Here is a 27611-nt window from a genome sequence, read left to right as displayed (position 1 = left end):
TGAAAAAATGTGTTATCCTATAACCGTAATGTCAATGAGCCACTGTTGTTATTTGTCAACCCATTCGAATACCTGAGTGTAACACTTTGTAGGGATATGAAATGGAATGACTGGATAGCCTGTCATGGGTAAAGCAGATGGTAGACTTCAATTTGTTGTTAGAATACTGGGGAAGTGCAATCAGTCTACAAAGGAGATTGCTTAGAAATCATTCGTGCAACTGATTCTAGAATATTGCTCAAGTGTATGGGATCCATACCAAATAGAACAAATACGGTGCTACTTGTGTAATACGAGTAGTACTGCAAATTTGATCCTTCGAGGCAAATTGTGAAGTCTTTGTGGATAGCTCAGTTTTTACAAGCATTAATTGTGAAAAGCTACATGTCAGAGTTAGAGTTCCAGTCTGGCATATAATTTCAATCTGCCATGAAGTCTCACTGCCATTTTGCTGAAGAAGTCTTCTTTTGTGAATGAGTTTTGCTTCCAGTTGTATAAGAAATGGCTGTGAATTTTTGGGATTGTGTCACAGATTATTTTGTTAAAAGCACCCTCACAGTTTTAAACAGAACGTAATAGCCTCGATGGAACGATTTATGTTCCCTTCGATATTCGTAAGGGACACTCGTAAGGGGCATACATTCCTAAGTGGTGCACTAATTAAGGAAGAAGACATTTAACAGGGCATGCTGAAAGATCCGTGCGAGCTGGGTCTGAGATATTATTCCTAAAAGCTAATGACTTTGGTAAAATTCAGTGAATTAATACTGCTTAATCAAGGTGGTCCCTTGCTTGGGGTACAATCTCTGGGGTGGACCATGAATGGCTTATGGCCTTTGTTTGGTGTTGTTTGGCGGAGCGGGAAAACCCATTTCAGTGGTACACTTAGCAGCAAAGGGGGTGCCAAAATGGCTGGGGATGTAATAGTAATAAACTCGCCTGGTACTCGTGGTGCGCACTGCACTTCAGTGCACTGTTTACACTACACTGCACACATTATTCCAATTGCTGATACTGGGAGGACAAACCAGGCATCTGGCATTGGGCTTTGTACACCTGTAGACATAGAAGCACCTCAAGTTTGATACCCAGCCAGATGAAGTATTGTTTCAAAGAGTGGCAGAAGCATGGATGCTTGGATGTGCGAGGCCACGGATGCAGAAAAATGTGAGTTTTCGGAAGGTGTGATGGAGGGGGTGCAGGGGGAGGGGGAGGGGGGGGGAGGGTGATCATTGGAACTGTGGTTGTGAAGGTTCCACGAGGATGTCGCACCAAATATTATGGTCGGAGCCGGGTATGGATCTTAGCTGAAAATTAAGGCCAGAGTCTACATTTTGAAGGGTGTGAGCTAGATCCAGGTCCCCTTCTTGAGCAGTGGACAGGGCATTGTAGTCTAAGGGGTGTGTGATGGTGCAGGAGTGTCTAAGGCAAACTGCAACAATATTATCGATGCCAGCAATGTGCTGGATGTTGGTAGTGAATTGTGCGATATACTCCTGTAGCCTAACCTGTCGAGGTGAGATCTGGTATATGTCTTTCCTGCAAAAACCAGAGGCAAGGGGGTGGTGGTTTGTGAAGATTGTAAATACGTGTCCCTTGACTGAAAATCAGAAATAGCAGATGGCTTTCTGGACTGCGAGCAGCTCACAGACACATGCTCCCCAGCAGTGTTGTGAGTCAGAGAGCTTGGATGAAAAGAAGGCAAGTGGTTGCCAGACATTGTCCATGTATTTTTGAAGGATGGCTCCAATAGTCACGTGGCTGGCATCCGCCACTATTAAAAGAGGGGCATTAGGGTGGGAGTGGGCCAAAAGGACCACATTGGTGAGGTCCCAGTTTGCTTTTTTGGAGCTCTCAGTCATGGCATGGGTCCATGGGACCATCTTGTTGCCTTTGTTTTTATCACCACAGGGTGCCAATGAAATGCTGGAGGCTTTTGAAGTTAATAGGGTGTGGAAAGCCTGCTACTGCCTGTATTGCGTTCGGGAGGGGGTGGGATCCAGCAGCAGATACTGGATGTCCAAGGAATTCAACCTCGCTCGCACTGAAAATGCATTGTGGCATGTTGATGATCACTTCAGCTTTCTGTAGGTACTAAAAACTTTCCCGTATGTGTTGGTGATATTCAATAGGGTCTCTGGAGTAGATGAGTGTATCATGTAGGTAGGTGAAACAACATGGTATGCTGTGGAGGTTGTTGTCCAAAATTCGCTGCCATGTTTGTGCGGCATTGCAGAGGCCGAATGTCATTTATGTACCCTCAGACAGGCTGAAAGGCGTGATTATAGCTGCTTTCTCAATGTCCTCTGGGGCGACTGGGATTTGTGTGTAAGCCTTGGTGCAATCTATCTTACTGAAGACAGCAGCTCCTGAGATATGGCAATATCATAGGTGGGGGAGAGTGGGACCGGATAGCGGTCAGGAATGGTGCAGTTGCTGAGTTTACGGTAATCACCTTGAGGGCGCCAGCAACCGTTCTTTTGAGGGTGAAGTGAAGAGCTGAAGCCCAGAGGCTTTTGGAAGGGTGAAGTATGCCAGTGGCAAGCAGCTCTTTGAACCCCTTTTGTGCGATTTTGTGCGTGTGAGGGAGGAGGTGGCGGACACAGCAGAAAATCCGGGGGCCAGGGTTAGTGGCGATATAATGCACAGTGTCATGCTGAACGATTCCAAAGGGTGCTGGGTGACTGGATGAGGAGGAGAGTTGCAAGGGGCTGGGCCGGAAACTGCCAGCTGTTTCACAGTGAAGCACATGGCAGGGCAGGAGCTGCAGCAGATGCTCCTGCCGGAGGTGCCGTCAACTAAATGGTGCTTCGCTAAGTTGGCCAGTTGCCTGTAATGACTGAGGAAGTCAGCACCCAGAATGGGGTCAGTACTGTCCACGACCTTGAAGGTGCACGGGAGTTCATGCTGGAAGCCTAGATCGAGTGAGCAAGTGTGCACCCCATTAAGTAGGGATGGCTCAGTTGTTAGTGGCAGTGAGGAGGAGGGAACGGGTGGGGGGGATTAGAAGTTGGAGCTGATGTCACTGAGGTAGTGGACAGGGGGACTAGTGTCATTCAGATCCTGTATGAATAGGTGCTGTAAATTGGTACAGTGGCTGGGTGCGCCTACTTCCGATGGCTGCCACGGTTTGGGGACCAGGAGCATGGAAGTCTGCAGTTGGTTGCGTTCTCCCCAAACTTCTGGTGGTACCAGGAAGCTGTGCCTAGTTCACGGTGGTTGTCATGGGGGGGGGGGGGGGGGGTTTACAACCACACGTGTGGGGATGACTGTTTTTTCCTGGGTTGGCATCACGTGTCTGAGGGCAGTCATCACCTGGTGGCAGATGTATGAGATGTAAGTGGTGGTAGGTGCTGCCATTTTGTAGCTCAAGCACATTAGTATCTGGTAGAGTTCAGGGGCCTGCATGCTGAGCAGAGGGTTGTTAGTGGCAAGTGATGCGTGATGTTGCGCATGTGGAGGCGTTGGTGGGGTGAGTGAATAGCTGGCCGGAGCCGCAGGACGATAGCCAGTGTTACATGCTGCACCCACGGGAGGGGGGGGGGGGGGGAGTAGTGAGTTCAGGGTTTTGAATAGTTTATTGGCGAAGACCATTGCATCGTCTAATGATAAATGGGCATGTGAGGCCAGGGCAGCCTGTATGGGGTTGGGAAGGCGAATCAGCCAGCAGTTTAGCAGCAGCCCTTCGGGGAGAATGTGCAGTTCAACAACGCTCAGATGTGATCCAGCAACAGGGACGGATCTGTGTGGTCACTGATATAACATCCCGTACTTGAGCAACTATGGGCGGGTCGAGGTGAACACCACCATCCCAAATTTCATTGCATCACTTGTGACGGAGCAACTTGCGATAACTGCCTCGATGAAAGCAAACCACAGGTGTGTGACTCATGGTTTGAAGGGGGCAAGTGAGAGGCTGCATAACTTGGGAGAGGGTTTGGAGAGTTGGCTTGTGCTGGGCACACTGCCCTGTTGGTCAGAGGTCAGCTGAGTCAAGTGGGTATGTAGTGCTGACAGGTGCATGCGGAGTTCCAACACCTCCAAAGTGCTCATAGATGCTGGGGCAGGATGGGTAATGGGGCTGCTGGCTTGAGAGCCGGTGGAGCATGACCACTGTCGGGGTGGGAACATGAGGCAGCAACATTTTGGTTAAGAGTGCGGGTAGTGTGTTGTGGTTTGTGGAGTGGTTCTGGTAAGCAATATTATGGAGAAGAAGGTATTTGGGATATGCATAGTGTGGACAGCACAATAAAATCTTTGCCATGTTCTATTGTGGGGAGGAGTGTTCAGTAAGCTGCACAGTAACACTATGGCCTGTGTAGGCACGCATCTGTCAACTGCGCACCCACACTTTGGGGTGTGGTGCTTCATGCGAGGGGACAGCGTACGCAGAGAGGTACGGGTAGGGGTGCGAGAGGTTCGGTGGTAATCATGAAGTGTAGGTATGCGTGGAGGGGTGCAGCAAGGGAGCAGTGATGTGTTCGGAGGGATGGCATGTGTGGACGGGTGCAGGAGGGGTGGAGAAGGCAAGGGGTGGGTGGAGGTGCGAGTGGGATGCATCCAGTCAACCTAATGGCAACAGATTTTGTGACCACGTGGGGTGTGCTAATCAAAATAATAAAAAGCAAAACGAGATGTTTCGGTAAAGAGATTCAATGCTTTGATTTAGAGAGGGTCACCAGTGAAGGAATGAGTTATGTTCCCTTCTATACTCCTAAGGGGGACACATGCCTAAATGGTGTGCTAATTAAGGAAGATGACAATAACTAATGGGGCATGCTGGAAGAGCTGGATGGACTGGTTCTGAGACATTATTCCTGAAAGCTAACAACTACAGTAAAATTCATTGAGTTAATACCTCTTAATCAAGGAGGGCCCTTGCTCGAGGTGGAATCTCTGGACAAGGCGGACCATGAATGGCTTACAGCCCTTGTTCGTTGTCATCTGGTAGTGCAGGAAAACTTGCTTCAATGGCACACTTGGCAGGGAAGGGAGTGCCAAAACAGCCAGTGACGGAATAGTAGTAAACTCACATGGTACTTCTGTTGTGCACTGCACTACACAGCAGGCATCCAGCATCGGGCTTTATACACCTGTAGTCAATAGAAGCACCTCGAGGAGCACAGCTCAGGAAGGTGGCTCAGAAGATACAGTAGCATTCCTCTTGTTGAACAAACCCTGACAGAACACTGACACTGAACGTTGGGTAAGAATCTTGCTGTTCACACATACCCCAGTGAAATGCAGCAGACGATGACACGAGCCATGCGGCATTATGTACGCCAGCTGCTGAGAGCATGGCCGGGTGTATTACCTCTTCAGAAGCGGAACAAGGGACTGCTTGAATGACAGTTCGGTGTGCATGGCATACGGGAAATGTGGCCATCTAAGTTCGCCCTCTGGCAAAGTGATCAGCGAGGGTGTTCGGGGGTGGGGGGCTGGTTTCCAGTGTGCGCAGCCCATCATCTGTTGCTACACGTGGGGGCGATGGGAAGAATCGCAACAGCCTTAAAACTGCAAACAAATGGACTTTAATGCATACCTGTAATGCTGTCTCCCAACCAAGATAAGGAGTGTAATGACTCTACTGATTATTACTTAGCACCTCTTGATGATGTTTGTTGAATTCTTTTTTGCCACTGTTGACCTCTTACATACGTAACCTCCAATCAAAATGTAGTTGTTATGTTTGCTGGATCATGGAATGTGACATATATGTCATATATATTCTCATGTTCGAGATGGATTTCCAGTTATTACATTATTAGACTTATTTTAAAAAATGCTTTATTCTGATAAAATTTCATTAAGGAAAAAGCATCATCTGTAAAAAGCCTTAGGATATTTCACCCTTGCATCGGACATCATTACGCAATCCACAGACAGAAAGGGCCACATTTCATTACTGTAGTTTCTTCTCATTGGACCTATATTTTATAATGTTGTTGTCTCCTTTTCACTATCAAATAACTTCAAGAAAAAGTTGACGTTTGCCTTGAAAATAAAGGGCTGAATAATCTACATATTCACAGAATTCTTTGTAAAATAAAATAGAGACAGGAAATAATAAGGAAGTTTCCCAGTAATATGGGTCTTGGTAATTACATCAGGGCAGGAAAGAGAGTTTAAACAAAAAGTAGTTAACAGCTCATGGGATTTGAAAATCTGTTAACTTAGTTGTGGTGTAGAAGGTATTCCATTATTCTAAACTGAAATAAGAAGAAAATGAGAAAAAAGTGTGATCAGTTGGATACTGCAGAAAGTATAGGTACTGGTAAGCTTGCTGTTTTTTTTTATTTTATTTATTTATTTTTTTTATATCTCCATCAGAGGAGGTATATTTTTTGTAGGACCACAGTTTTTTAGAGGGAGTGAGGTTTTGCATGAAAAGAATGGTAATCATAAAAATGGAGGTAACTGTCAAAATATTTTATAAAAAGATTGGGTGCAGCTAATCTAAGAAAATTGTTTTACTTGTTAAGTGAAATGTAACTGCTTAACTTTAAATGCGAACATTTTAGGTTAGGCTTTACCATGACTGTTATTGACATTAAATGAAACAAAAGTTTACTGTTACCAGTCACCGTGACGGGTAACAGTAAACTTGTAGTAACTGCTCAAGTTCACAATGATGAAAATCTTTAATTTTTTTCCAGTCATGCAACTAATTGCGGGTTTGTAGGCTCTACGGTAGCTGGCTTTAAGTTATAAAGATAAGTATCAGCATAAGAGATGCAACCTCCACATTCTTTGACTGTGTTAATAACACAGTTAATGCATTATCCAAACTTCAACAGATTTGATACACTTTATATAAAAATATACTTCAGAGTGGGAAACACAGTAATAAAGTACTTATCATGACTGACTTGAGATTGAACTTCTTGTTTCATCGTAGTTTTTTCCTAAGTCCTTAATTCAGAGTTTTCGAGTTCTGACATGTCCTTTGTTGTAAATGTTTCAAATAAAAATAAATTGCTATAGGCAGTTATCACTATGATTTTTTGTTACCTTTCTTGAGCATTTATATAATCATTGCGTAATATGAGTGACCATGCTTCACATCTTGTTGCTCCTGTGTGTGGCCTCCAGTTTTTTTCCCTACCATTGCTTTTACTAAGAAAGTGAATGGTTGAATTCTAAGAAAGTGTTGTTCTATTTATAAAAGACACCACATACAGAACACTTGAGCAACCCATTTTTGAGTGTAGCTCAAGTGTTTGAAAACCTGTCAGGTCAGATTAAAGGAAGATTTTGAAGTAGTTCAGAGGCATGCTGCTAGATTCGTTGCCAATACATGAGAATTATGGAGATTCTCTGTGAACTCAAATGGGACTGCCTGGAGGGAAGAAGACATTATTTTTGTGCAATGCTGTTGAGGAAGTGTTAGAACCAGCATTTGCAACAGAGTGCAGATGACTCCTACTGCCACCCACGTAAGAACTGTAAAGACAATGTAAAAGAAATCAGGGCTTGTATGGAAGCATACACACAGTGATTTTTCCCTCGCTCCATTTGCAAGTGGAACAGGAAGGGCAATGACTAACAGTAGCACAGGGTACCCTCCACCATGTCCTGTATGGTGGTTTGTGGGGTGTGTATGTAGATGTAGATGTAAATGATTTTGCAGACATCAACCTTGGCAATGTTTGCACCAAAAAACTAATACATTTCATAGTTTGATTACAATGTGATTTATGAAATTTATATACTATCGTTATAATTCTATTGTTGTTATACAGTTATCTAGTTTTTAAGTTATCTTTTATATACTCCAGCAATTTCTTAATTACTTTTACAGTTTTAACTTGAACATTCATTTGCTTATGACATCTTCTCCTCTTGCATAGTATGAATGTTAACCTGATAATTGCAGAATTTAAAACTTCACAGTTTAATGTTACAAAACAGGTGGTACCGTTTCCTGTTATCAGTAAATAACAAAAATAACAATATTTCTGTTTGTTTCCAATTTGTAAATCATATTCATTAACATAAGAAATATAAGTTCACTTTGCAATTGGAATGAATTAATTGTAGTTGAGCAAAGCTAAAGTGCAATACAGGTTTCAAGTTTTGTATATAGAACCACTTTCATGTTACGAGAACTTTGCCGCTCTAAGAACCTACCTAATCCACTGCCATATTGCAGGGGAAATATGCTAATCAACAACTATATCCTTTGTGTACTTGATAGAAAAAATACTCATAATTTGAAATGTAGCACACCATTGTGAAGTTAAGAGAAAGAGAGAGATTTATGTGACTGTTAATAAAACCCTCCCTAACTGATAGAGGCAATTTATTTTCTTTGAAGTATACACCAAACTAGCTTAGTGCCTGCTGCTTCGCTCTTGGGGGCTGTACGGTTTGCAGATATTTTTTTTTATCGAATTTTTATTTTGCCCACAAATTGCAACATCTTGTAAACTTTTTATGCCAATTAAGGCCATAGGTAATTCTGACCAAAAAGTGATTCTGGTAGCTGGAGTCAGAGGTCTTTTTCAATCCTGCTTGTTGATTTCCTGTGGTGATACAGCCATACAAACTACTGCTCCCTAACACATATTTCTTGTCAGTCAAATACTAATTTTCATAGATTTAGCTTCAAATGCGTTTAAATATAACAAAATATAATAGAGGGAAACATTCCACGTGGGAAAAATATATGTAAAAACAAAGATGATGTGACTTACCGAACGAAAGCGCTGGCAGATCGATAGACACACAAACAAACACAAACACACACACAAAATTCAAGCTTTCGCCTCGACTGACATCTCTGCCCAAACTCTTTGTCTTTAAATATGTCTGCTTGTGTCTGTATATGTGTGGATGGATATGTGCGAGTGTATACCTGTCCTTTTTTCCCCCTAAGGTAAGTCTTTCCGCTCCCGGTATTGGAATGACTCCTTACCCTCTCCCTTAAAACCCACATCCTTTCGTCTTTCCCTCTCCTTCCCCTCTTTCCTGATGAGGCAACAGTTTGTTGCGAAAGCTTGAATTTTGTGTGTGTGTTTGTGTTTGTTTGTGTGTGTATTGACCTGCCAGCGCTTTCGTTCGGTAAGTCACATCATCTTTGTTTTTACATATAAATATAACAAAATATTTTCATAAAAATGTTCATCCCCTTAGGAGTTGAATTTCCAAAAAAGATAGAAAAACACACATTTTTTGTTGCTAACAAAGATGCCAAATACAAATTTTCAGAGATTTACTTTCAGAAATGCTTTCTTTATTAAATACGTCCATAAAAACTTTCATCCCCTAGATTATTACCTGAAACACTTACCCCTTCCTAACCAACAAGCCAAATACAAAATTTCTTAGGTTTAGCTTTAAAAATTCTTTCATAATGAAATATTTTCATAAAAACTTTCATTCCCTATTACACTTCCTCACTCTAGAGGTTGAATTTCCAAAAAATGTATATATTTTTTTAAATTTCTAACCAAGAAACCAAATACTAATTTTCAGAGATTTTGTTTCAAAAATGCTTTTGTAACGAAACATTACCATAAAAATTTTAATCCCCTATTTTAGCACCTCAGGGACTGAATTTCCAACAACACTGAATCATATATTTCCAACTGAGAAATCAAATTCCAATTTTTATAGATGCAGCTTCAAAAAGATGTTAGTTGTGGTTTAATAATGGTCTATTTTCAAAAAACCTTTCAGCCACTTTTTCTCTCTCCTAGGGCTTAAATTTCCAAAAATGCTGAAACACATATTTCTTTATTTGCAACCAAGAAACTAAATACTAGCATTCGTAGTTCTAGCTTGAAAAAGGCGTTAATAGTGACAAGTTTTCAAAAAAACCTCCCATCCCCTGTTTCACCCTCTTAAGGGTAGAATTTTGAAAAATCCTTTCTTAAATAAGCCTACAGTATAAGGTCAATGTCCTGTCCAAATTTCAAGTTTCTATCCATAGCAGTTTGAGCAGAGCAATGGGGTGTCAGCCGGTCGGGACATTTAAGACTATGGACTCCTATTCTAGTTTTCAAGTTTCAGTAAATCTATGTTGTTCATTATTGTGATGCCAATAAATGATCATCTTCCTTTCATTCCATTTGATGTAGTTGTTATGTTTGATTACCAAATATATTCACAATTCTGTACCAGTTAAATATGCAACAGCTATTAACGCAACATGAATGGAGCCTAAGAAGAACTTCGGTGCTGTCAGTCTGCCAGATTATCACTAGAATCTGTCTCACATTGTTCATAAAAATTTGCAGCTACTGTTACATTTGATGCCCTCTGATGTGAACGATGTAGATTGAGCAAGAGATAGCAATTCAGGCAGTGAGAAGAAATATTCTTTCACTCTTTTGATATAGGCACTTATGTACTCTGCCTTTGTCAAAAAACAATGAATATGGGCAGAAGTACCCTCTACTGCTTTAAAGTTAGTAAATTCTTTTATGCTATACAGCAAGGAAAAACACTGTTGCTTCTCTAGGCCTTCCCAAAAGCAGGCTTATGTACCAACTGCTTAGAAAAAAATCATCCTGGTGGTGTCCTGTTTGTGATGTTGCTGTTTGTATGCCATAGTGTTTCAAAACATACCAAAATGAGGAAAATTATGCATAAATATGGTACATACTTTGTTGGGCAACACAACTTGGTAAAAATATTTAATAAAAATATTCTTATGAATAGATGTAGCAGGTGTGAACACCTCATATGGCACCCCATTCATATTTAATGTTACAATGCTATGTTTTTTTAAAAAATGTGCTAAGTTCAGCAGTTCAGTTGCCCTGTCAACAGCGTTTGAGGTCAGTTTTGAATGTGTTAATATGCCATAACACATTTTGACCAAGAGTGTAATGCCATGGATTTGATAAATACGGCATAGGAGGGAAAAAAAAAGGGGGGTTGCATTTTGCTTTAGAGGTGAGTCTGGAATGACAGTCTGAATATAAACTGTGTAAGCTTAAGATCACTATACTCTGAGATGAGATGTTACTGGGTAAGTTAGCAAAATATTCTTCCTCATCTGGGATTTGGCTGAGTAATTAAAAATTTAAAATGATAATGTATAGTCAGCTGGAATTCAGTAGAAGAAAATAAAATGGATTACTAGAGAGTGTAAAGGGTCAAGCGTAATCAAAGGTACAATCTTAATCTGTCTGTCTTTCTTAGTGGCATTTGATTTGGGGTTGATCTACTATTTGCCTGTGATGGCCACCACTCCCCTTGGAATGTTTAAAACTACTTAACAAAAACTTTCCTACAGAATAACGGTGAGAAAATTAAAAAAAAAAAAAATGTTATGATTTATTTCTGCCTGAATCTGTTTGGTACAAGGAATAGAAGATATGTGAATAAGATGTTCACAAGCAGTTCATCACAATGACAAAAACTGAATACCACCTTGATATGGGATGTTGTGAGAAAGTCTGGTGAAAAACCTGATGATGGACTATGGGTTCCTAGAAGGTTTGGTGGAAGACATAGTAGACACCTGTAAGACTATATAGTGGTGCAATGAATTTTGAGGTTTTTGTTATAGTGTTCATCTTTTTCTCTTGAAAGGCTTCAGTCTTTCGTTGCTCTGTATGGTAATTTCATAGCGTGTAACAGTTGGTTGCCGTAATGCATACATTTGGGTAACTGCTGTAGTTATTTCTCATGGGAATGTGCATTTGTGTGTGTGTGGGGGGAGGGGGAGGGGGGGCGGCTTGCTAGAAAAAGAGCTAGTACTCGAAAGCTATTGTGGATGCTGTTTTCTGTTACGTGTTTCTGTACTCCTTGCATTGATCCACTATAAGTGGGTTGTTACCTTTCCCTTATTGTATGTACTGCTCCATCCAGGAATTTCCATTTTGTTAGACTTTACACATCGACATCTACCCTGTGTTAGCTCCCTGTGGCTACTAATTGCTAGGATACCTTCTGGCTGCATTACTGAATGCGATACCACTCCTGTACACAAACTTTTTTATGGGACTAGACTTGGAGTTAATAACAAGAGTTCATTGAGAAGGAACTGCACCATACATGCACTAAATACACGACAGAAAAAAATGTTTGTTCTTGGATTACATATACTTGAAGACTGCTCCTGAAGAAATACACTGGTTTGCAGGTTATAATGGCACCAGGCTACTTGCAGAAATAAATAATTGACAAACCTTAGATTTTCAAATCCAAAAGAAAGGGTTTATCCTGTTGCATAATTTTTTTCATTTTTTTCCTAGAGTGCCTCGCAGTAGTTTAGAGCCTTTTGCTGCATGTTACTGACAAGTATATACTGTCACTAATTTCTTGTTTATATTTATTGTTTTGTAATTGTAATTCTGTGAATTAAGCACACTGTGATTTGTTCAGTGATTGAGTATCTGTGGCACACATTTTCCTGCAAAACGGAGGACATTAATAAGAACCATAAAAGCAAGGGATGAACTTTTCATCCACTGGCTGCTACTGCATTGTACTGTAGGACAAACATTGGTTTAAATTTTATGCAAATGAATGGCTCAGTTTTCAATAAAATATTATCAGCTTTGTAAAAGAATTGGACAGTATGAAGCCTGAGCAACCACATACACCATTCCGAATGTGGCACAGACTGTTTTTCCTAAATATTAACCTGAATCTTTCATGGCAGTTGGTATCATTTCATTCTCAAGTTACTCCTGCCCACAATAAAAAATAAATGCAACCAGAAAATCCACAAGTTAAACTAGCAGTGTCTCTTGACTCCCTGATTATGATACATCTTGTTTTCCTGGTTTTTCTAGTGATATATATCATGTCAAAATAGCCACCATGTGATGAATATTATTATAGAAAGAAATCTTGTTTATTAATAAATAATTTTAGCTAGACTGAAAGTGGAAGCATATTTGGCTATTTGGAGGCAGTTGCACTATTGGTCTGGTGATGTGAGTACTCATGTAAAAGTTACTGTCATACAGATTACAGCATAAATAATAATCATGACCTGCATCATATTTGGTACTGAAAGTACAAATTGTTTTGTTCCATGCTCCCTGCTGCAGTGGACCTGGGTCATCTGTCACGTGGTAACGTACTGCATGATCCAGTCACCCACACAGTATTACAGCCACATTGTACAAATTGCAATAAAACTCGAGCATCGACCTGGTGTTGTGGAAATTTTGTCATTCGTACTCTCAGAAAAACTCATTTTGATTAGATTAATTGCAATATGTTTGTTACTAACAAAATGTGAAAGGAAGTGTTCTGCTTATTTGCATGTCAAATTTTGCTTTTCTGCTTTCAGTGCCAAAGATGGGTTAGTTGCACAGAAAAATGTTACCTGCAGTGTCAATATTGTGCTTTTCTACAGGATTGTAACTGCATGACATTGTGTAGGTTGTTTGTTGAAGAATTTATTTGAAGCATTTCAGTGCAGCACATTTGGATGTGTACTGATTTATACAGGAAACAGTGATTTTAATAAAGTACCTTTTCCCATTTGATATAACAAATTTTTTTGTGGGGAATGACACTAACTCCCCTTTCACATTGTAGTTAATTTGTCCCACATGTTAGTCAATTGTCAGCATCATTTTGTGTTTAGTCAACACACTCAGGGATAATAGAGATCAACATTTAGTCATTTGTGATCTTTTTTACAATAAAATATAGAGAAAAAATATTTTGGCTTATTTATATGCGAAGTCTTGCATGGTGTCCTAGGATTTGTTTTAAAATGGTTATTGTAATAGTGACAGTGAATTTTTTAGATTTTATTGCAGATACCAAATAAAGCTTACAAATTATTTGTAAGTGTTTCATGCTTTTTATGTATTGGTTGAGATTATATGTTTGTGTATTACTTTTCCTGTGTACAATAAGCTGGTTGAAAGAGCTGCTTCTCATTGCTTAAGTCTATTTTATAAGATTTTTGAACGCTCAAAGAAACTTTGCGAAGGCAGAGAACAAAGGAGAATAGTATAAGACCAAAATTAAAAGTGAGCACAGAATTTGTGTGTCTTGTGTTATATTCTTGGCAGACAGGTACATATTGACCTTGAGAATGTTAATGGGCTATTGTAAGGAGAATCAGCTGCTGATCCGCATCATTCAACTACTTACGAGTGATATGGAGCTCAGCACAGTTTTACTAAATTTAAGTGGAGGAGGAACATGTTGATTTGAGGCATATAAGATATACCTATGAAGCAGATTGACATATTTAGGAAATGCATATCTCCAGTTTAAATCAAATACGACCAGATTCTGATGCTATGGTTTTGGGACCTACTGTCATGAATGTGTCAGTCAATGTCTCTTTTTACAGTAAGGGAACTAGAAACACATACAGACTGATTTTATTCATTTTTTTTTAATTGTCTTCCATTGCAGTTACCTGTCAGATAGGCTGCTGTGGGTAATAGTTGCTGCATGACGGAAAGTGCTATACTTATTTTATGTTAAACATGTTGTATATTGTTGTGCAGGTTAGTTTCTATCACACTTATTTTGGTTGTGGTATTGTGGTGTGGTGCACGATTTTGTGTGTGTGTGTGTGTGTGTGTGTGTGTGTGTGTGTGTGTGTCACATGAGATAACAGTATTTTTTTAATACAGAGAAACTGCTACAGTAATACATCATCTTCTCCTTCAGAGTTGATGTAAAAATACTCGAAACCTAAGCCTTTGAACTAAAACTTTTGATTCACTGTTTATATAAAGAAAAATGTATGGTGTAGAATAGAAATCATGTCTGAATGTGGACTTTTTTGACATATGTGCATCCTTTATAGGTCAAGAAAATGCAAAGGGACACCACATAAGTTTTCACCATTAGATACTCATTAGAGCTTTGCTGCATCTGTTCATGACTTGATAAAAGAAAAAAATACACAATATAAGTAATGGGAGGAGTAAAGATAAAAATCCAATATAGTTGAGATGTTGAATATTCAAGAGGCACACTGACAAGACTGAAAACATTATTCAGCTTTCTGATGATGTCCTTTCTAAGAGATAACTAATACGGAATACACAAGGCCGTGCAGAAAAGTAATGCCTCCTAAATTTTTATGTGAAAACTTTTGAAGCTTTCTAAATAAAACAAACGTTATTAACATTTTGCATATTTATTCTTCTTGTCTACATATTCACTCCTCAAGCTAGTTACCCTGGCAACAAACACATTTCTCTCAAAGAGAGACCAGTTTGTTTATACCGTCATTGTAGAATGTTGGACTTTGTTAGCAGAGCCACAACGTCACCTCTGCTTGCCCTGCTTCACTATCAAAGTGAAGTCCTCAAAGATGTTCTGTAAGTTTTAAAAACAGATGAAAATTGGATGTGACTTAAGTTTGGAGTATGTTCAGTGACAGCGAGCCCAAGGTGTTGGATTGTTGCAGGTGTTGCAGTGCTCATGTGTGGTCTCGCATTGTTAAGCTGAGAGAGAGGGTGCTCCACGTGTGGGTGGTTAGGAACTTGATTACAGCACACTGTTTCTCATGCACTACTGTAGTTATGCTACACACTACCACTCAGAACCCTCTAGCGGCAGAGGCTTTGAAGCTTGTGTCAGCGAATCAGGAAAATCGACCAAGTAATATGTGTGACATATAATACCTCAACTGATATTCAGAACAGAACAAAAAATTCAGAGGCATTACTTTCCAGCATGCATTCATACATGTATTGTTTCATTGTGTTGGCCAGAGGAGCTGCAGTTTAGGTACAACGCAGTTTGCTGGGACAAAGTAGCCCTGCAGGTACTGTGTCTGAATGTGTATTCTGGAGGAGGACATCATTTTTATATGCCTACTAAACACTGAATGTCTTAACTGTACAGTGAGTTTTTACCTTTACTTCTTCTATTAAATATTGGGTGGTGCGAAAGTCACTGGGCACAGGGCACTGATTTAAACAAAAGATGGAATTTATGTTTCATTACAAATACTCGCAGCACCTACAATTATTTGTTGCATTCAAACAGTTTTCCATCTTCATTAGTACGTGTTTGAAGTCTTTTTGGAACACTGTTATATACTCTATGGCATAGTGTGGTATCACTGTCCAAATCATGAAATGTGTGGTGTATGAAGTCTTTTAGTTGTCAATATATCAGTAAGTGCAGTTATGTCTGTTAACTATCCACTTAACTTAAAATTGGCCTTGTTTGAGCACATAATTTTATTGTACAGGTTAGCATCAATTCACAAAACTGAAGAAATCAATTTGGATCACCTTCAAATAACCCATGTCGTAAATGGTGAATGTAAACTTTAAACTTCTGTTTGTGTAACAATCATTGCACTGATCTTCATGATAACTCCAGCTCAGTTGCTAATTGTCTGGCTGATTTTTGCAGACTTTGGGTCACAGCTAAACAAACCCGCAATTCATTTTCCTCAGTTGTTAGTATCGTTGGTGGCCAGATCTTGATGCATCCATAACAAATCCATGTTCTCTCGTGTATCATGCACTGTCTAGATGGTGGTTTTCATCTAAAGTGTCTTCTCCATTAATTAACAACTATAGTAGCACCACTTTTATAAAATGTTTTTAATGCGAAAATTCTTTCTTTAACATTGTGACAGTTTGGAAAACTACAGCTGTAAATGTGTCTTGCAGATCACATTTCAACAATTCACTATTTTGATTACCGTGTTTGTCTTTTTTCTCATTGCATCATATAGAAATTTGACGAGGCGTAATTATACCATTTGATGATACTTCCTACTGTACTTCATCTTGCTTTTACTTTTGTTTTTTCTTAACCTGCTGTCCAGAAACTTTTGCACCACCCTGTATATTCCACCAAGGAATTTTCATTAGCCTTTATGAGAGTTTCGTAGTAATTATTTTAACGGGACCAAAAAAAGAAAGAAAGATAAGTGTCTAACATCCTGTCGACAATGATGTTGTTAGACATGGTAACTGAAAATCTCAGATTTCTAGGGTGTCAATCTGAATGAGAATAATTTATCATGACTTTCACATGTATTAATGGATTGTTCCATTACTTCATCATATAAAATATTTTATTTAAGAGTTAAAACAAACAAACTGCAAATTTTTTACTGTTTATTTTTTACAAACTTATTTTTGTATTATGACACCACCATCAGGTAACCTGCATCCACAAAGATGCTAATATGTAGGTGAACCACTATCTGAAAACTAAAGGGATTGAAAACGTGTAGAGCTCCGAGTCATAATGAGAGCTACTTAAAATGTTAACTTACGCTGTGTGTCAGCACATACAATTAAATGTTACTTAGTTAATTGGTGGCTGGTGATATAAATGAGAGTACCTACAAATAAATGGCTGTACAGTTGTAGAGCAAAAACCTTTATGGCCTGCTAATTACAGGCCCAATATTACATTATTAAGAATGAATTAACACAAATTGTAATAGGTTACAGCATCAATATTACAGAGATAAGATTTACATTACAGGGCAAGAATTTATCTAAATAATGGGTTAATATCAATTATAACATATACATTGCTTGAACACAACATTAAAATGTAATATATGCTTGTATACTATGTTTAACACCCTTGTGTCTCAAGACATTTTTCTTCAACCTTCTGATGTACTAGAAAGATACACACTGTAAATAACAGAATGACATAATGTGGAATGCCAACTATGAAATGCAACTCAATTTTTTCCTGGTTTTAATTTTTATAATTTGTGGAAATTGATATGAGAAAAGCCAGAATAATTCCTTGAAAAAGAATAATAATCATTTCCTTTCTCAATTTCTTGGCTAAGATAAGCTAGCTAGTGCTGGTATCTAATTCATTGACCAACTGTAGAGACCTCTTACAATTCTTTTGTGGCTGCTCTTTTTTTGCAAGTATGTCAAAAAACACATGCCTTCCAGCTGTATAGTGTTGTGTTACACATCCTATATTGCAACATTCATTCCATTTTGCAGCCCCTGAATAAATTTTAACACAGGATACCTAAATGAAAATTGGTTTGAGCTAATAGCAGCTTTTGTGACTCGAAGCTCCCAAAACCGATTTACGTATGGCTTTTCCCTTTATAAAATGTTATTTGAACACGGATGTGTGAAAAGACTACTATTCCAATTTATACCAGAACACACACACACACACACACACACACACACACACACACACGTACATGTGTGCTTGCACACACCAGAGAGGGAATCGTATTTTGGATTCCTTTTGCTTTCTTTTATTTATTTTTGTAAATAATGCATATGCTTATTTGAGGCCTCTGTAAGTTTAATTCACGATTGTCTTGACTGATTCAACTCATTGATAAGGCTAGTGGCAATTTTTTCATGAGTTCATGTGAAAAAATGCCACTAACATTCAAATTAGTCACAATCCACTTGTATTCCTCCTGGATTTCTGTTTAGACAGTATCTGCATGTATTCACTTTCAAAGGTGTCTAATTTTTATATGAACTCTGTACATTATCAAACACTATAAATACTTCATTTTTATTTACTGACCATACCCAGATAGAAACACCTACATCTATGTGTTACTTAGGTAAGGATACTCAAACAATGCACACAAATCAGTTTTTGACAGCATCTGCTGACCCAAATGATGCGTGCATTAAGTTGGTAAGATGAAGTTATCCTCAACTAAAAGGTTAGTTGGAGCACCATAGTGCTTTACTAAGAGTTGCCATATTTTTGGTATGCCATTATCTTCCTCCAGCCTTTCAAGCAACTTACTGAGAAATGGAGGACCTGTGGAAATGAACCTGGGAACTTTGTATTTGTAGTTTGCACTTGCCCATTATGCCACCAAGCCTCACCTAATAGATAATGGCAAAAAGTTTTTGGTTATAAATTATAAGCAGGTGGTGTTACTGTGAATGTATAGTGTTCAGCGGTATGGAGAAAGGCATGGATACACCATAGGACCTAACTAGTGTGGATCTGAACTTAATAATTCAGTTGGACAAACATCAAAAGCAGGAATATTTTATAGTGTCACTATGTAACAGCCCTGACTAAGAACACTCTTATAAGTTCTTGGTTTCTTATAAGTTCTTGGTTTATCATGGCGTAATCATCTACACATTAATTTTATTAGTATAATACATCACATGGGTGAAGGAGATTGTAAGAAAGTTGTCTGTAGCAATAACATTCAAGGAATAAATGAACAGATCGTGACTGCTGAAGTAAATTTAATGCTGGTTTTCCAATTTGGAATAATTTTTATGTAGGAAATGCATATGCATCCTGAGGCTCTTAAGACTGCACGTTCTTTATGAGGAGACGGATACAAGTAGCTGTGGGGTTTGTTATGGAATCAGATTTATAGTGCATCAAGTGTCTTTTGGGGATATTCTGAATCTGTAGTTCAGTGTGAAAATTCTGGATTACATGATACCAGAGGAAGTCTCTGTAATTAGCACTTCCCTTTAACACCTTTGAAAACTTAAGTTAATTTTTTAATTTGTAAAGAAAAGGTAATTTAAAAAAATGCAGAATATGGAATACAGAGATCTATGGTGTGCTTTTGGCTGTTCAGGCAAGCTACTGATACTATTTTATACATAAAATTATTTAATTGGATAGATAAAAGATACCTACTCACCAAGCGGCAGCAGAACACACACATGAAAGATGGTTGTCACTGGCAAGCTTTTGGAGCCAGTGACTCCTCCTTCAGTCAGAAGAATTGAAGGGGAAGGAAGAGCAGTGAAGGAAAAGGATTGGAGAGATCTAGGAAAAGTGGTAGATTTTGGCAAAGTCACTCAGAACCGCAGGTCAGGGGAGACTTACTGGACGGGATGAGAAGGAAAGACTGATTCAGCCTCTCCTTCTCATCCCACACGGTAAGTCTCCCCTAACCTATGGTTCTGTGTGACTTTCCCAAACTCTATACCTTTTCCTAGACCTCTCCAGTCCTTTTTCATCACCCCTCTACACTCCCCTTCTGCCTGAAGGAGGAGACACTGGTTCCGAAAGCTTGCCAGTTGCTACCATCTTTTATGTGTGTGTTCTGCTGCCACTTGGTGAATAGATTTTTTTATCTATACAATTAAATAATTTTGTCTATAATTGATTGTTTTCATTGGTATATTGTTGTGCATAATATTTTGACGACCAAGTTGTCTTAATGAATTGCTACGTATACTCGCAGAAAGATCTCTGAATCGATTGTCGAAATATTGTACTGAAATTTGAATCAACAACTTAGAAAACCACCTCAAAGCACACCATTAATCAACCATACCAAAAAAACCTGAGAGGTAAGATAGAGAGTAACCATTTTTACTTTAATTGAATTTTTAGCCAAGTCACAGTAGTTTAATTTTATGCACTCTGCGTCTGCATGTAGGTGCTAATCTGTTCTCCAAATTGTTTCTCACCTTTTACAAGTTCCATAGTATCTTCATTATGAAATAATTTGCTACATGAGAGGCAGCCCTTAAAACCAAGCTCATGGTGCTAAATTTATACGATAGTACTTCTACAATTATTTTACTACATTGTACAGATAAAATTGTTCCTAATGTTAATTTATGCAAATTAATATTTTTTGAGGAAAAAATAAGTAAACTTACATGTTATAATTTTCTTGATGAATACATTCTTGTTGCAATTTGTAAATTTGAATGACTGTTAAGTCATTTACAAAAATATAATTTACATCAGAGATTCATACAATTGTAGCAGATGGATTGAGTCATACCTTTGTACTAGTAGTTTTGCTGCTTACAGAAATTGTGTATGTCAAAAGCACATGTTATGTCATACACTTGTTGTTGTCGTTGTTGTTCTGCATACAGTGTTCTAAAAATCTTAAAAATTATATTTGTACTTGATGGATCTGAACTGTTCTTAGTGTGGAACATACAGAAAATTTTTGAAGAAATATGATGTATAAAGATATTGTTAGTTGTGATAAAACCAATTTTATTTCAGAATTTGGATGTTACATTTTTTTATATGTTTATACTTGTTTACTATTGCAAAAATATATTTTGTTCATATATTAAAAGTTATTCAGAATAATTATTTATTCATAATAAAATAACTTAATTGATATTTTGTCTCAGTTCATACCCACCACAAATATTCCTTATATTAGGTAAACTAACTTTGAATTACACTTTGACAACATAAATTAACAAGTTGACTTACGTGCCAAAATGAAATATGTGACAGTCAATGGAAAGAGTATGAGGAACTTTGAATTACACTTTGACAACATAAATTAACAAGCTGACTTACGTGCCAAAATGAAATATATGACAGTCAGTGGAAAGAGTATGAGTACATGTAATTGAAACAAGGAAAGTTATAGCAAAATGTTTTGTTAGTCTGATATTTGCACTGATATGACATCATGATTGCCAACTTAAAAAAAAAAAAATATGCCAGAAAGTTACACCACACACACACACACACACACACACACACACACACACACACACACACACACACTGCTCCCCGTCCCCTGTTGTGTGTGTTGTATCCTCTGTTTAGTGAAGTCTTTGGTCATAATGTCTTAAGGAAACTGATTCTTTTAATTGCTCATAAGTTGAGCACAGCTGAAAATAGACATTTATGTAATGTAACAAGATAATGAAGCAGTAACATAGGTAAAGAAAATATTACAATAAAAAATACTATTGGCAGTGGTTGTAATTTTTTTATTTAAGGAATATTCATAGACATATGAGAAATTTAGAATTAACTTTCAGATGCGTATTGCAATACCTTTCTTTGGATACGAGAGAGAAATTACAGGAGCATCAAAAGTTCATCTGTTTGAAGCCATCTCTGTTCCTTATTTCATAAATAAAGAAAATAGTCACCAACTTTTTAATTGTGTAGATGTAGCCAATAGATCATTTGTGATCTTTTTATTCCAAATACAAAAGTTATAGATATTTTTCTGATATTCTGTATGAGCTGCCATTATTTTGCTAACCACAGGTAATATAATATATTACTTTGAATGTTCTGCTTAACATAATGTTGTAATGATTGGTTCTTCTCATTTAGCAGCATTAATGGATAATCCACAACTGCTGATTGCAGAAGAAGAAAAAATTATAATTGAAGAAACAGAAGGAAACCAGACGATTGTGGAGGAAAAGTGAGTGTAACTTATTAGTCCAATACATTGCTAAGAATAGTATTTCATTTGTTGTTTGAGTAAGTTTTATCTGAAAACACACTATCAAGAGGTTTAATAAATGTTTTTCTTTTCACAACTGATAACAAAATTAATTTAAAGTAAGGATTATGATACTGTAAATTGTGCATTTCTCAGATCTTTTATGGATATTTTCCGGTGTTTAGCATGCAGAGTATCTGGTTTCAAATGCATTTATTTGTCTACAAGAAATTAGAAGAAAGAAATACTCTTGGGTGGTACAAAATGAGTCCAGCTGTGTAAGAACAATCAGGATTTAGTTGCCAGTAAAAATCGCAGCACCCAAAGATCTTTGGACTAAGAACATGGAACTAATTATTAAATTAATCATCACGTACTGTATATGACATTTTCTTTGTGGTACTAATATTTTTACGTGATAAAATTAAGCTAAAAGAGCCTCTATATGCTGTACAACCAGCCATAAAATGCTATGCATATTAATTACCAAACTGTATTCATGTGATGCCTTAATTCATTGAAAGTGACCGGTGGCAACTCCAACCATACATGTGTTCATTTGATAAAATATTGGATGAATAATGATGTCAAAGAATGGGTGACACCTGTAATTTGGAACAGATTGCAAATATTGTGGCTGGCTTGGGGCTTGACAGTATTCTGTCAGAGTTTTGCAACATGTGCCATTTCATGTATGATGTATTCCCATGTTGTTCAGCAATGAGCAGTTCATCAGTGCATATCAAGTACAGTTGCAAATGTGTTCAGTGCCAATATAGAAAATGATACCAGCCTTAGGGTCTATATGATAGTGCCAACTGAACACATCATTACCACAACTTGATTGGAGACAAACATACTTATCAAGATTAAATATTTTGACTATCCATTATTGGAAAATGTAACCTTTTGGCAGTCAACCTTCCAGGGATAGGTGTGCCAGTGATTGATGTCTGTGATATTTTCAGTAATGGCCAACAAGAAAACAAGCCAATTCTAGAAGGTTGTGTTGTGCTCAGTTTATAGAAATACCTGTACACTTTTTCAACCATGTGAGCAGAACCCTATGGTATGCTGTAAATGTTCCCAGACCCTCAGCTGGCCAACAACATGCTAGATGTGGTGTAATATCATTAGCGAGCTGAGGATTTGGTTCTGAGTGCATCTGCATCTATACTGTACAAGCGAGTGGTGAAGGGTTCTTCTGAATTTCAACAGGAAATGTCTTCATGATGCACAATGCGCCTCTTATAACACCTGCCACTATAGTTTGTAGTGTACCTCTGTACAGCTTCTCAAGTGCCAATAATCTTACAACATTTGAAGCTTGTCTGTTTATTATTGAGCATTATCTGGGCTAATGTATGGTGTGACTCAAGCACACTAAACACTCATTTATCTGGCTCTCAGTAGTCCACCGACAACCAGTCTCAAGTCATCGAAGCAGAAATGACACATTCAATAATGAATGTTCATGTGCAACAATGTTGTTGCTCAATTACAATGTTAAACAATATTATACGTGTTTGAAATTGTGGCTCTCTTTACAGTTAAGTATCATTGTTTCTAGAAGGAAACATGTTAACTAGACCTCAAGCAGAAAATTGAAATTATATATAAGCTGAACAGAGGTTCTTCGCAGAAAGCCAATGCTGCTGAGTACAGTGCTGGACAAGCAACTAGTTATGACCAAACTTCAACAGACAAAGAGATAATCAAAAGCGTACAGGAAAGTTATGAGGAAAGTGATGATGAAAAGGACACAAGAAGATAGAACATGAAGATATCTCACACTGCGGGTTCTGAATCTGCAGACATCTTCCTGGAGTACATTATGCAACAATCAGAAACATGCAGTACCAATGTAATGCTGATAAAGCATACTGCCTTCGCTTATCATCTTTGTGAGACTAGAAATTTGGGACATGTTTCATAGTGAGTGATACTGTCACATATGTACTGGTAGACACTCAAGAACTGAGTTTTCTATGAAAATGAATATATCTTTGGCTTTAATAAAGTGTAATCATTTTGTGTGTACACTAAATTTAAGACTGTCAATAATCTGGCATTTCCGCTTATCTGGCACCCATATGCACAAGGAATGGCCAGATTAGCAAGAGTCTATTGTAGTTCTTTGCAGTCTGGAAGTTCACATACCGTTCCCAAGTGCTGGCTGTTCAGTAATATGAAATCATAAAAATTAAAGTTTCTGTGACCTCCCGTACTGCCATCATCAGATATCAACACAGTCCGGCTGTATAAAATATGAAAGTACTCCCTTGGGTCACAACGACAAAACTTCATATTATGTCTGTGTGGTTACCACTTCCTCTGATAGGATATAAGCAGGTGTAATGCAATTTTCTATTCCTTGCACAGGTAGGATCCACTGTCTCAACTGTTAAATTTTCTGCAATGTGAGTCTGTATTACTATACAAGGAAGTAAGATTGAGATTTAATGTTCTGTTGATGGCAAGGTCATCAGAGATGCAGTTCGAACCCAGATTGGGAGGGAGAATGGGGATGGAAACCTGCCATGTGCTTTTAAAAGCAATCATTCTACCAATCAGCTAGCTTTGATTTAGCTAAGTTATTTGTCTGTTGGTTCAAGTATGTAGAATGCCAGGCTTCCTAATTGAACAATGGCATCACCATTTGAAGATTTCTCTGTTAGGTAATAATACAGGGTGTACATAAAGTCCGGGAACACTTTCAGTTATTTATTGCACAAGAACTAAACATTGTACAGATGTCATACCTATTGCATTTTGAAGAGAAACTCTGAAAGGTTGTTTTTCTTTTTTTTTCCCCCCTACAGGCATTTGATATGTGAACGATGAGTGACCCGGCAGACGTCAGTATGGTAATCGAATTCTCGCCATACCCATCCCAGCATGGCATCGTCGACTGTGGCAGTAACTTCCCTTATTCTCTCCCAGAGCTCTGCTACATCACGTGGTAAAGGCGGTATTTACACCAGATCTTGAATGTGTCCCCACAGAGTGAGATCTGGTGATCGGGGAGGCCATTTCATGAAACAGCTGGCCCCTTCTGTAGCATGGCTGATCCACCGATACAGCAGCCCCATGTTCAGGTACCTATGAACTTCACGATGAAAATGGGATGGGGGATGGAGCCCCATCCTGCTGAAAGGTAAATGGAGAGTCTGATTGCATTTGAGGCATCAGTCATTGCTGCAACATGTCCATGTAGGAATATCCAGTGACAGTGCTGTCGGCGAAGAAGGATGGCCTGTACAGTTTTCGACATGACAAGGCACGCATTCGTGTGGACTTTGTACCCCAGATTCGACAATTATGCCTGTTCACTTTCCCCTTATTGTGAAAAGTGGCTTGGTTGCTAAACATTAAACGATCAACAATGCCGTCCTCATCATTCAACTGCTGCAACTGCGAACAAAACTCAAAACTGTTGTCTTTGTCATAATCATTGAGCTTCTGCACTTTGTCATCGTCATTGAGCTGCTGCACTATCTCCAATTTGAGGGGTTTCATAGACAGCTTCTGTTGTAGGACTTTCCACACTGTCATTGGAGCCATTTTGAGTTCGTGGGATGCACAATGCGCCATTTTCTTTGGACTCCTTATGAATATCTCTCATATGCACTCCACATTCACTTCACTCACACTGGGACGTCCGCTTCTCTTTGCCGGGCACAAGCAACCCATCATAACGAATTTGTTGTGCCAGTGGTAAATGGCCTTACTTGTTGGTGGCTTCGTACCATACTTGGTTCCAAACATCTGTTGAATAGCTGCTTTTGTCGGTCTCCAACACACAGAAAGCTCGCTCCGCATCTGAACTCGCCATGTTTGCGATTAGCGCTGACTGTTGTCGAATTACCAAACTACGCTGTGGTGGTATACATGAAAAAAGACTTTCAAGGTTTCTCTTCAAAATGACATACGTATGATATCTGTAAAATGTATAATTGAAAGTGTTCCCGGACTTTATGTACACCCTGTACAATAAGTGGTATGCCCCCTCAAAGTCTTGCATTTTTCAGAAATGGCAATGTAGAACAATTTTAGCCTAAGTTGTGAATTGTGCATGTTCCTGTAACACAAAGTTAATGGGCGACTTTAAAATGACTTTTATGTACACATGTATGATCATAATTTAGTGTATTTATCACAATGATTGCAGTCAAAGCAACTTTTATATGTGACCTTTCATGCTTTCCCGACAGATGTGTTGCAGATACACTTCTTGGGTTTGCCACTGAATTGTTTTGTACAAATCGCACATTATTTCAACGATGGAACTGCTTAACATCTTCAGGTAGTGGTAGTTGCCGCTGTCACTGCTGCAAGGTGTGGTAGATGATAATCGTGTGACAGTGTTGAAATTCATCAGGCCGGGAACGGAAATTCACGTGCCTGGGACAACGTTTGCAGTTGGAGGAAAGCGGCACTCCTAGTGCCCCTTGCTGGGAGCCGTAGAAAGGCCTTCAGTGCACGTGCTGTGGGCAATGGCTGTGCTGCCGGACGATCCTGTGGTTAAAAACTGAATTAAATCTCATCAGTGCGTTGCGTCGAGCCATAAATCAAAATTTCTTGTTTTCCCTGTTTTGATTTAATGGCAGTGTGCTTGATTCCAGGCAACACTTAATTGAAAATCTGCATGACTGTTGATAACACTGTCTGCTGTATGGATGTGTATGGCATCCTTAATAATACAGTCGCAGAAAGATCATGTGGGGATAAAATTTCAGTCTTTTCGTAAAACATATGATGCCCTGTGTTCAGGTAGTGCTCTGCTAGCACTGATTTATCAGGTTGCCCCAGATGTGTGTGACGAATGTTGTTCAACGCAACATTCTTGTACTTGTCTGCCCAATATAAGATTTTCCACATTGCATGGGACCTTAAACATGCCACATTCCGTAAGGCCATGGTCATCTTTGACCAAGCACAATAAATTCCTCAGTTTTGATAGTGGCCAAAAAACACACTTGATGTGCCTTTTTAGGGGTTCTTTTTATTCTTGAAGACTTGCCACCAAAGTAGGGCAAGAACCCCATTGAATGGGTGCCTCCTCGTCTTCATTAACGTCTGTTCTTTGAATTTGCTTTGAACAGGCCTTGTAGCTCACCAAGTAGACTGTCAGCACCTGAGACTGCAGGTTCTCTATGCACCAAAGAGTATAAGACACTATCGCATTGTGCAGGGCAATGATAACTTGTGGCCTGCAACTACAGCTCCGTTTGAGTTGATTTGTGATAGACACTACATCCCATTGTACCATCGACATTTCTGCTGACCATGACGTGGAGGAATGGTAAAATGCCATCCTTCTCCACTTCCACTGTGAACTATATATTGGAATAGAGCAAGCCACACCAAGAAAGTTTAACACCAGCTCAGCAGAAAGGAAAGCTCTGTCAGACTTGAGAGCAGACAAAGACCTTGTAATTTTACCTGCCGACAAGGGGAATGTCAACATCCTTCTCTCATGAGCTGAATACAACAGCAAGGTTGTGGGCTGCTCGATGATCCT

General features: G+C 38.8%; 1 protein-coding gene across 4 annotated transcripts in view; it reads left to right on the top strand.

The window, feature by feature from the left end:
- The window catches only part of LOC126236885 (rho guanine nucleotide exchange factor 7), a 160098-nt gene that overhangs the window by 126476 nt on the left and 6011 nt on the right, over positions 1 to 27611 (top strand). For 2 of the 4 annotated variants that reach the window (XM_049946515.1, XM_049946516.1), the window contains one exon: positions 21973 to 22066. In XM_049946515.1, coding sequence (XP_049802472.1) covers positions 21973 to 22066 — 94 coding nt within the window. Of the gene's footprint in view, positions 1 to 13013; positions 13284 to 21972; positions 22067 to 27611 lie in introns of those variants that run through there. The other 2 variants (XM_049946517.1, XM_049946518.1) reach the window with 2 other exon arrangements.

Source organism: Schistocerca nitens, chromosome 2, assembly GCF_023898315.1.
Source record: "Schistocerca nitens isolate TAMUIC-IGC-003100 chromosome 2, iqSchNite1.1, whole genome shotgun sequence".
NCBI classification, from domain to species: Eukaryota; Metazoa; Arthropoda; class Insecta; order Orthoptera; family Acrididae; genus Schistocerca; species Schistocerca nitens.
The sequence above is the reverse complement of the archived record's forward strand: the minus strand, read 5'-3'. Positions and strand labels throughout refer to the sequence as shown.